Below are 12,005 nucleotides of genomic sequence, written 5' to 3'. Positions count from 1 at the left end.
GGTCCCGGTATCATATTGAAGCGGGGGCTTATCTCCCTCTTCATCCTTTCTTTGTGGGGGTGGCCAATTATTTCGGCGTCGCTCCCTTTCAAATAACTCCTAACGGATATAGGATGTTGGCTGCACTCTATGTCCTGTACAAACTTAACAAATGGCCAGAACCTTCACCTCATGAGGTTAACTACCTTTTTGACCTCAAGTCCAATCCTCAACACAACGGAACGGGCTTTTTTCACTTCTGTCACCAGGAAACCGGGCGGACGTTTTTGAGTGGCACCACCCGTATATCGAACGTGGGGCATTACAACAAGGAGTATTTCTTTACTCCGGATATAGCCAGTAGCAACTTGGCCTTCGCGAGAGGAGGTATAAATTTATCTTTGTCTTGGTTGATATTTTATCACGGAGTATTCCCTTTCATCATCTCTCAAACCTGATCTGCTTTTCAGGCCCTTGGTTTCGTCCGACCCCGACATCAGACATGGTGTCGAGGTCTAACACCCTGGCCAAGATGTCTGCTGTAGCCAAATGTGTCAAAACTCTGACACTAGAAAAGAACTTGAGGTCTTCTGGCCTTCTGGCTCCTCGCCATGAAAATAGAGGGTCCGTAGCGGACGAACCTACTGCCGAGGGGGTTCCCGAGCAGCATCCTCCTGTGCCCTCCCCTAGGAGGAGGCCCACAGGAGTTACGATCAGGGAACCCACAAGCAGTCCTTCTGCAGAAAGGCCTTCTGCTCCCCAAGGCAAGGGGAAAGAAAAGGCCACAGATACTGTCGTTGACTTGGAGGTGTCTTCTGATGACAATGGTAACGTTATTTCGCTTTTAAATGATTTGCCAATCCCTTGTCATATGTTTGACGGGGATGGTAACTTTACATATGCGCCCAATCTAGGGCCAAACTTCTTCGTGCCAGAAAATGAGTATATGATTAATAGAGTCAATAGTATAGAGACCAGTAGTTGTAGCTCGGGTATTCACTTTATTATCTTCTTTCTGTTGTATTACTTACCTTTACCTTTCTCTTCCCTCACTAACCTCTTGTGCTTATTTTCATGCAGAAGTGTCGACTCCCAATATTTTTGACATGTACCAGGCCGAAGAGGAAGAGGAAATCCCTCAACTTCAACGAAGGTCAAAGCAGCGGACTGGTGAAACCAGTCAAGGTCCTTCAGCTAAGAAGAATCGACCAGAGGACCTTACTCAGGGTACACCAACTGGGCGAAGTCCTGCGCCAACTAGGCGAACTCCCACTCCTCCTCCAGCTCCTTCTGAACAGCAAAATACTCCTGCTCGATCCAACCCTTCACTTGCGCCTGCTAGGGAGCAGCTTTCTCGCGAAGAGGCCCATTGGGCCAGGCTCGTGAGCCGTGCCATCCGATCCGCCAAGGACCGAATTGAACGCATAGGCAAAGGTGAGCGTATTGGGACCGCCATGATCCAAGCTGAAGAGCTACCAGTCGACCAGATCCTGAACAGGGCTCTGAACGAGATCTCCAGCGTAAGTATCTCCTTATTCCTCGAGTCTTTGTTTTTTCAGACCTCGGGATAAGTCTTGACTTCTTTTTCTTTTGTTTACAGGCCTTACTTTCTGCCATTACTGCTCGTACCCGAGCCCAGGCCTATTATGAGCAGATTGAGGCTAAAGTTCTTGAGAAACATCAGGTGAAGGCGGCCGAGGAACTTTCGGCTGCTGAGGCCAAACATGCTAAGGAGTTGGAGACGGTGGTCCGAGAGAGGGATGCAGCGGTAACCAAACTGTCCGCGGTTGAAGCTGTAAAAGACGCAGCGGTTAAGCTGAGGGAAGAGTACCGGTCGTACAACAAAACTCATCTTCGCGAAATCAAGCATCTGGAGGGGGTAGTTAAGTCTAAGGACGAGACTATCGCCACTCTTGAGGGGAAGGTGCAGCGGCTGGAGCTTGACAACTCCAAGAATCTGGAAAAGTACAAAAGGACGACACTCCGATGTTTCTATAACTTCTGGAAACACAATCAGGGTGCTGACTTTAGTTACCTTTCGGAGGAAGTCAGAGCTGCGGAGTTGGCCCGGTGCGCTGCTCAACTGGCTGATGAGGAGGCAAGAGCTGCGACTCCTGCAACCCCAAGCGTCGTTGGTTTGGAAGAAGAAGCCATCGAGGAAGTGACTGATCAGGTTGTTGCCCAGGACCCTCCTGCCCCCCATGCTTCTTAATTTATTTAACTATCTTTCTTTTTTGAACATGCGACCCACGGGTCGTGATGTAAAGACAATAGTTTTTTTTTTTTTTTTTTTTAAACTTTGCTACACGGGCAGTAAATCTTTTTGTTCGAACAGTTACATCCAAGCAGCAATGCTTGCGGTGTAAAAGCTTAACTTTTAGTGCTATAATATTTTTACTTATTATAACGTTTGTCCGTATGACCGAACTTAGCATAGTACTTGGACATGATTTAACAAAACATATATTTTGAAAAAATACTCTAAGTACTTGAAGCATGCTTTCACTCATTTTGTTCATGTGTTTACATACCTTGAGAGTATGCTTTGCTATCGATGTGCCTTATATGCCCCCCAAGTGATCGAGGAGCTTTAGGTCCTTGGTCACTTGCCTTGACCATGGCCTGTCCGAACATTCCTGTTCGTGCGGAAAAATGGTACTTGTAATACAGCAAAACAACACACGTAATGAACAAATACTTGCAAATGTAAATTCACAAAGGTTGGCAAGAACGACTGGCTGAGCACAGTCCCTTATAATTTTGTATTAAAAATGGACTAATCATGTCTTTACGAGCGATTCTGAAATAGAATCTTACATATACGAGCAGTTATCCATACAACGTGGCTAACCCTCTTTGCAAAACTTGTAAAAGAAAATTTAAACAAGCCAGTCCTTTAAGAAGGGCTGTTCATTGATAATACTTGCACAGGTGTTCTCCATTCCAATAGCGTGGAACGAGATCTCCGTTTAAGCGCGCGAGTTTATAGGTGCATGGGTGAAGGACTTCTTCAATTTGGTAAGGCCCTTCCCAGTTAGGTCCGAGCACTCCAGCTGTGGGGTCGCGGGTATTCAAGAAAACTCGTCATAACACCAAGTCTCCGACGTTGAATCTTCTTTCTTTAACTTTGGAGTTAAAGTACCGGGCGACTTTTTGCTGATAAGCAGCAACTCGGAGTTGAGATTTTTCTCTTATCTCGTCAATTAAGTCTAAGGACTCCAGCATTAGCTGGCTGTTTTGGTCTTGATCGTACGTTAAACGCCGATGTGAGGGGGGATTTATCTCGACGGGTAACATGGCCTCATACCCATAAGCTAAGGAAAATGGGGTACGTCTTGTGGCTATTCGATGAGATGTTCTATACGACCAGAGGACTTCAGGTAGTTGTTCTGGCCATGCTCCTTTGGCTTCTTCAAGTCTTTTCTTCAGGGTGTCCTTGAGGGTTTTGTTTACAGCTTCGACTTGCCCATTCGCTTGGGGGGTGTGCAACTGAAGAAAAGCTCTTGATTATCCCATGCCTTTCGCAGAAATCGGTGAACAAGTCGCTGTCAAATTGGGTCCCGTTGTCTGATACTATCTTTCTGGGCAAACCATAGCGGCACACAATGTTCTTGATGACAAAGTCGAGAACTTTCTTGGTCGTTATGGTTGCGAGTGGTTCAGCTTCGACCCATTTTGTGAAGTAATCGACTGCCACAACTGCGTACTTTACTCCTCCTTTTCCTGTTGGTAGTGATCCAATTAAGTCTATTCCCCATATTGCGAAAGGCCATGGGCTCTGCATCTGCTTTAATTCGTTTGGAGCTGCTCGTGGGATTTTGGAGAACCTTTGACATTTATCACATCTTCGTACGTACTCCATTGAATCCTCATTCATTTTTGGCCAGAAATAGCCCTGTCGGAGAACTTTTTTCGCCAAACTCTGCCCCCCAGCGTGATCTCCGCAAAAGCCTTCATGCACCTCTTTCATGAGTTCTTTGGCTTTTTCTGATGTAATGCACCTGAGCAGTGGCATTGAATATCCTCTTCGGTACATAACACCGTCGAGCATTACGTACCTAGCAGCTTGCCTTTGCAGAGTTCTGGCTTTGTTTCTATCTGCTGGCAATGTCCCATTTGTCAGGTACTCCAGGTAAGGCGCCATCCATGTATCTTCCATACGAACTTCCATGCTGGCTTCGGCCGCATTAATGCTTGGTTCACTTAATCTCTCTACTGGGACTATATTCAAGGCGTCAACATCTTTAGCACTTGCGAGTTTGGCCAAGGCGTCTGCATTCGAATTCTGGTCTCGCAGAATCTGCTGGAGGGTGTACTTTGTAAACTGTGCTAGCAAATCTTTCGTTTTGTTGAGGTAAGCCATCATCTTTAATCCTCGCGCTTGATATTCTCCCAGGACTTGATTCACGATCAGCTGAGAGTCGCTGTAAACATTGAGTGCTTTTATATTCATATCCCTAGCCATTCTCAGCCCGGCGAGGATTGCCTCGTATTCCGCTTCATTGTTTGACGCTGCGAAGTCAAACCTGATTGCGCAGTGAAATCGATGCCCTTCGGGCGTTATCAATATCACTCCCGCTCCAGCGTGAGATTCATTAGATGACCCATCCGTGAATAGCTTCCATGAAGGAGTCTTGTCTTGAGGCATGGACGCTTCAGGCTGTTCGCACAACTCGTTGTTGGGGAGTTCGGTGAACTCCGCAATAAAATCGGCCAAGACTTGCCCTTTTATTGCTGCTCGTGGTGAATAAGTTACGTCGAACTGTCCTAATTCGACCGCCCATTTTAACAGTCGACCGGCCGCCTCTGGTTTTTGGAGTACTTGTCGAAGGGGCTGGTCGGTCAGAACCGTGATAGGATGAGCTTGGAAGTACGGACGCAACTTTCTGGAGGCTAGAATTAGGCAATATGCTAATCTTTCGATCGGAGGATATTTTAATTCTGCACCGATGAGCCTTTTGCTGACGTAATAAACAGCTTTCTGTACACCTTCTTCCTCCCGTATTAGTACTGCACTAGCAGCAACTTCGGTAATCGCCAGATAAATATACAAAGTCTCTCCTTCGATTGGTTTTGATAGGATGGGAGGTTGCGACATATGAGTCTTTAAGGTCTGGAACGCTTGCTCGCAATCCTCCGTCCATTTAAACTTCTTATTTCCCCTGAGTAGATTGAAGAATGGAACGCACTTGTCAGTTGATTTTGAGATGAATCTACTCAGGGTAGCGATCCTTCCGGTCAGGCTTTGTACATCCTTGATTTTCTTCGGCGACTTCATGTCGATCAGGGCTTTTATCTTGTCGGGGTTGGCCTCGATTCCTCTTGAATTTACTATGAACCCCAAAAACTTCCCCGATCCGACTCCAAAGGAACATTTGAGGGGGTTTAATTTCATCTGATACCTGTTCAGCACGTCAAAGCATTTCTGCAAATCCCTCACATGTCCTTCTGCCCTTTTGGACTTTACGAGCATGTCATCCACATATACCTCCATGCTTATCCCAATTAGCTCTTTGAACATGTGGTTTACCAGTCGTTGGTAAGTCGCACCTGCGTTTTTCAGTCCGAAGGGCATTACTCTGTAACAATATAAGCCCGTATCGGTCCGAAAGCTGGTGTGATCCTCGTCAGGGGGGTGCATGCTGATTTGGTTGTAACCCGAATATGCATCCATGAACGAGAGGATCTCATGTCCTGCAGTTGCATCGACTAGCTGGTCGATCCTCGGGAGTGGGAAGCAGTCTTTTGGGCAGGCCTTATTGAGGTCTGTAAAATCCACACAGGTCCGCCACTTGCCGCTTGGCTTGGGGACCAGCACCGGATTTGAGACCCATGACGGATAAAACGCTACCCTGATGAACCCATTTTCTTTAAGTCTTTCGACTTCTTCTTTTAAGGCCTTTGATCTATCTTTATCGAGCAGCCTTCTTTTCTGTTGCACCGGTGGAAAGGCTTTGTTTATGTTTAGGACATGGCTGATTACTGCAGGGTCTATTCCAACCATGTCTTTATGCGACCAGGCGAAAACTTCTTGGTTCTCTTGCAAGAATCTTACCAGTGCCTGTTTTGTGGTAGGTTCTAAATTCTTCCCAACCCTCACGACTCTGGTTGGATCTTTTTCATCGAGTTGGACCTCTTCCAGGTCCTCGATGGGTCCTATATTTTCTTCAAAATCCCCAAAGCGAGGATCCAAATCTATATCCTCACTTTGGGCAACACCCTATTTGGTGACTTTACCACCTGATTGGGTTTGACCGTCTTCTGTCATCTGCAATCGTTCTGGGTTGGCGCTCTTCAACGTTCCACTTTTTGCCTTTGTAATTAAGGCGTTGTAACATTCTCTGGCCTCCCTTTGGTTTCCTAAAACGCATCCTACTCCTGCGTCTGTTGGGAACTTCATGGATAGATGCCACATGGAGGTGATGGCCCTCAGCTCAACCAGTATGGGTTTTCCAATAACGGCATTATATGCTGAAGGACAATCGACCACTACAAAAGTGGTGAGTAGCGTCCTCGAGGCAGGCGCTGTACCCGTTGTTACTGGGAGTTTGATCATCCCGGTTGGTGCGAGTCCTTCTCCAGAGAAGCCGTATATGGTTTGATTGCAGGGCTCCAAGTCCTTTACAGACAATTTCATGCGTTCCAGTGTTGATTTATACAGGATGTTCACTGAACTTCCTGTATCGACCAGTACTCTTTTTACCATCATATTGGCCATCTGGACATCCATGACCAGCGGATCGGAATGTGGGAACCGGACGTGCTGGGCATCGTCCTCAGAGAAGGTTATACCGTACCCCTCTGAGCGTGCCTTTTTTGGCGCGCGGTCCTCCACAGTCATCATCTCGATGTCCTGGTCATGGCGTAGAGTTCGAGCATATCGTTCTCTGGCCTTTCCGCTATTTCCCGCGAGGTGCGGGCCTCCACAGATGGTTAAGAGCGTTCCGGCTACGGGGGCAGGCTGTAATGGTGGCGAGCGCTGTCGTGTAGACGTCTGCTCGTTGCCACCTGGAGCTTCTCGTTGGGAAGTTCCCGAGGCCCGTACGTACCTTCTCAAGTGTCCTTGTCTTATAAGGAACTCGATTTCGTCTTTTAACTGGTTGCATTCATTAGTGTCATGTCCGTAGTCGTTATGGTAACGACAGAACTTGGTGGTGTCTCTTTTCGAAATGTCCTTTCGAATGGGCCCAGGTTTCTTGTAAGGCACACTAGAGCTCGTGGCCTGGTAAACCTCTCCTCGAGACTCGATGAGGGCAGTGTAGTTAGTGAACCTAGGTTCATAACGATTACCCTTGGCACGTTTATTGTCGGAGGTGGAGGGCTCGTTATATGGCCGTTTCCTGCCATTTTTGCCATTACCGTTGCCGTTTTTATGGCCTTTGTCGTTGCCATTAGGTTTGGACCCATTGGCGTCTTTGGAAGGTTCGACGGCCTTTTTACCCTTGTTCGAGGGTTTCCCATCGTCAGCAATGGCTTCCTCGAGCTTTATGTAACGATCAGCTCGATCCAAGAACTCTTGGGTTGTTTTAACTCCGTCCTTACGAAGACTTTTCCAAAGGGGCGAACGGCGCCTTACTCCCGCGGTTATAGCCATCATTTTTCCTTCGTCTCCAACTGTCTTTGCTCCGGCTGCCGCTCGCATAAAACGCTGGATGTAATCCTTTAGTGATTCCCCATCCTGCTGGCGGATCTCGACCAGTTGGTTTGCTTCGGTCGGGTGGACACGACCTGCGTAGAACTGTCCGTAGAACTCCCTTACGAACATTTCCCAGGAAACTATGCTTGCCGGTGGGAACTTAAAGAACCATTCCTGCGCGGCTTCAGAAAGTGTTGCAGGAAAGATCCTGCACCGAGCGTCTTTGGACACTTTCTGAATGTCCATCTGGATTTCAAACTTATTCACATGCGAGACGGGATCCCCGTATCCATCAAAGTTCGGGAGAGTAGGCATTTTGAACTTGCTGGGAGTCTCAGCGTTGGCTATTCTTTGGATAAATGGAGTGCCCTTTCTCCTATCGTGGTCGATGTAAGAGGTCCTTCCTCCGACCAGCTATTGCACAGCCTGATTTAGTGCGTCTATCTGGGCTTGCAACGCAGTGGGAATAGCTACGGTCTCTGCTGCTGGGGGAATGTTCTCACCATGCTTCTCCCGACGATCATTGAGTATGTCTCTTAGATCTTCTTCTCTTCTCCGTTGCTCGCTACCTCCGAGCCGGTTGAAGACATTATTTTGCCTGGGTTGCCCCCCAGCATCTTGTCTATTTGGTTGGTCATCTTGAGGTATTTGGCTCCTGCCTTTACCTCTATTTACGTTCCTTTCATCAGCATTGCCCTTGCCTGAGTCAGCCTCGTTGTAGTCGTGGCCATCTTTGAACTTTGATTGGCTGTGGTAAGATTGGCTGTTCCCTCTATTCCCGTCTCTGGCAGAAGCACCTCGAGCGTTAGAGGGTGGCCTGCGCTGGTCGCGATGTCCCCTTGCATTATCATGCCGTGGGGGTCCACGGACCGCAGAGCCTAACTCCGAGTCCCTCCTGTTACCAGGAGGGTAGTGACCTCTGTTCGCTTGGGGTGGCCCATCATTCTCGCGGCGTCTAGGACTACGAGGCTGTCGCTCGACCCTATTCTGCCTTTGCTGCGGGGGATTCCCTCGAGCAGCTTGGGATGGTGGATTTGCCTCGGGGTCCAGTGGGACGTCGTCCTGGGGCATTTGAGGCTGCTCGGGCCTTTGCAGACTCAAAGGATGGACTGGTGGGCTAGGATTGGGACTCTTCTGAGGTGGCCCATTCTCAGGTTGGTTAGGCTGCGAGGCAGGCGCGGCCTGATTTCTGGCCAACAGCAAGGCCGCTTCAAGGGCTGCCATGGCCTCGGTCTGGCGGCGATCTACCTCTGCTTTTCTCTCGCTCAACTCCACCCGCTGACGATCAAGTTCCTACTGCTGCCTTGCCATAGCTTCTGCGGCAGTCTCTTAATTGGCTCTCAGACTAGCCAATTCTTCTTGCAACGCACCCAGGGTGCTCTTCAGCGTCGCGTCGTCCATTTCCTCCTCTTCAAAATCCAGTTGCGGCTCATCTTCCGCCATGCTTGCGGGTGGAGGAGGAGGTGGTGGATTCGATGGTGCAGTGGCGGCAGTTTGGCCAGTTTTCCTTCCTGCTTTCGCCATCGGTTTTCTTAACAGCAATGAATTGTCCTCTCAATGAAAGCACCAGAATGTTGACCCACGATTTGGCCAACTGACACGGAGTCAAAATATGGATGATATGAACAAATATAAAGAAAATAATATAATGACAAAAGTGAAGAAAACACAGCAATTTATGGTGGTTCGGCCCCAGGATCTGGTAATGACCTACGTCCACTTAGAATTATATTGATATGAAATCAGAAGTGTGATAAGAGAACTCGGGTTCAATGAGTTTCAGCACTTCACTTAAAGCAATACAAGTGTTTTGGCAGAAATTCTATCTTTCTCTCCTTTTTTCTCTCGTTCCAAAGAAAAGCCCCTTCACCTTGAGCTATTTCTTGCTATTTATAGGCTCAAGGAGGGTTACAGATTATTTGTTGCAGATATTATCCCCTGAATAGTGGGATACTCGGAAGATTGTATGAGATAATTTCGGGATTTACAAAGATCTTCCCATAAATGTCGTTCTGCTAGTGGAACCACCGACCAGACTGGTCGCGGTATAGATAGGCTTGTCATGCTTCTGGTGTGTCTCCTGGTCGATACTCTATCAGATGCTTCCAGGTGTCAGCCACGTATCAAGAATTTACCTGCCACGTCATAAATGCTAATTTACCTGATAACAATAATAATTAAATCTTTATGTCAAACGACAAGTTTATAAATATAGTTAATTCATATCGGCCCTGTCATATATAATATCAATTATATACAGTACATTTACCAATATGTCTAATCCACATCACTAATTTTAATATAGACTACTTGCATCTTGTATGCTTAGTAAACCGTGCTAGTAACAATTCATTAAAGATTCAATACTTTAATATGTTACTGACTATTTTATTTATTGTATATGATCTTAATTCTCTCGTATTAATGCAAGATCATATCCTCATAAATGAATATGGAATTGTTTTGATATTCATATAAATTATTCAAATAATAATTATAACATTCAAATATAATAAAATTATACTTTGATCTAAATCAATAAAATGTCTTTACATGCTTTTAGGGCATAAATTCTAACAGGTTAAAGTAAGGAGTTGGGTTCTTCCGCTATCCCTCTCAAATTGGCGCCTGAACCTCATGTCACTGAAGCTCTGGCTGTGCGGCAGGGTCTTCTTTTGTGCAAGCCGTTGGGTACCTCTCAGTCACCATGGAGACAAATTGTCTTAGAATATACAATGCCATCAACAAGAAAGTGGTAGAACATACTGCTTTTGGAGTAGTTTTAGAAGATATAGTTTTTATATGTAATAATTTTATAGATACATCATTTGTGCATGGTAACATAATGGATAATTCTCTAGTTTACTCCCTTGCTAAGTTAGCCCTTTCTCTAGAATATGCGCAGAAGTGTGGTGGCCTGACCTATTGATCTGTGTTTGGGTTTAGACCTTGAGTTGTGAGGTTGTATTGATCTTTGGCTTCTTTATTCTTTTGATGAGGTTCTCTTTATATTAGAAAAACAAAAAGTTTAGGGAGTGTCTGTAGTGGGGTAGTTCTTTTTACCTCACTGGTACAACACATTTCCTATTTGGGCATGTGGGGACATTTTCACTCTATTTTTTTTCATGACGGTGCTCACTGTAGTTATAGCGAATCTCCTGCAAGTTTCAAGAAATTTTGAATAATTTACAGTGCCTAAAATAGAGTTCAAACAACTTGTTGCATGTGTTTTTTTTTATACGCGTATAAAAGCAGCTGTTTGAACTATGTTTCAACAGTGTAAATTATTCGAAATTTCTTGAAAACTTGCATAAGGTTCATTATAATTATAATGAACACCGTCATGAAAAAAACTGGAGTGAAAATGTCCCCACGTACCCATGTAGAGAGTGTGTTGTACCGATAGAGTAGTAAGGACTACCCTACCACAAAACTTCTCATAATTTTATTAGAATTTTCTAAATTTAAAGATGAAATTAGGTATGTATTAAAAAACGCACGACTAAAATGATATTTTAAAAAAATAGAGTGTGTAATACATAAGATAAATTCAATCTTCTCATATATATATATATATATATATATAAGAAAAGGCTATGGTAGGACCACTTTGATAGATGCATCAAGTGATTTTTTCTTATTTTCGGTACATGAATAAGTTATAATCTTAATTTTTTTGTATGACAGTGTATATTATAGTTATTTAGAACTTCCCTCAAATTTTTAGAAAATTCTACATAATTTATTGTGCCGAAAACATGGTTCAAATAACTTTTTGCACATATGCTTATTTTTTTTATATACGCGTGTGAAATAGGTTATTTTGAACCATGTTTTCAACACAGTAAATTGTTCAGAATTTCCTGAAAACGTGTGGGAGGTTCTAGATAACTATGATATACACTGTCATTTAAAAATAGGGGTTATAACTTATCCGCGTGCCGAAAACAAGAAGTGGTCGCACTAGTGCATCCAAAAAAGTGGTCCTACCCCGCTTCATATATATAGAGAAATTCTCGTGTCCCTACTTGTAAGGGCGTCCCTGTTTTCAGTGCGTAAAAAAGTTATAATTCAATTTTTTTTTTATATGATAGTGTATATTATAGTTATAGCAGACATCCCATCAGTTTTCAAAAAAAATTCTAAATAATTTACAGTGCTGAAATCAAGATTCAAACAGTTAGTTATATGTGTGTCTATTTTTATTATACGCGTGTAAAACTAACTATTTGAAACCTTATTTTGATATCGTAAATTATTTAAATTTTTTTGAAAACTAGTAAAATATCTGCTATAATTATAATATACATTGCCATATAAAAAAAATTAATTTAATTTCATCACGTGTTGAAATTAAAGTTCCAACTCAATCGGACAAAAATAACACCTC

General features: G+C 44.6%; 1 protein-coding gene across 1 annotated transcript; it reads left to right on the top strand.

The window, feature by feature from the left end:
• The first annotated feature begins 1,391 nt into the window (after positions 1-1,391).
• LOC133795280 (uncharacterized) lies at positions 1,392-2,589 on the top strand. Its single transcript, XM_062232757.1, has 2 exons — positions 1,392-1,499; positions 1,580-2,589. The coding sequence occupies exons 1-2, from the start codon at positions 1,434-1,436 to the stop codon at positions 2,189-2,191; spliced, it is 678 nt and encodes a 225-aa protein (XP_062088741.1). The 5' UTR covers positions 1,392-1,433; the 3' UTR covers positions 2,192-2,589.
• Positions 2,590-12,005: the final 9,416 nt, after the last annotated feature.

This window comes from Humulus lupulus, chromosome 1 (assembly GCF_963169125.1).
Source record: "Humulus lupulus chromosome 1, drHumLupu1.1, whole genome shotgun sequence".
Taxonomy (NCBI): domain Eukaryota; kingdom Viridiplantae; phylum Streptophyta; class Magnoliopsida; order Rosales; family Cannabaceae; genus Humulus; species Humulus lupulus.
The sequence above is the reverse complement of the archived record's forward strand: the minus strand, read 5'-3'. Positions and strand labels throughout refer to the sequence as shown.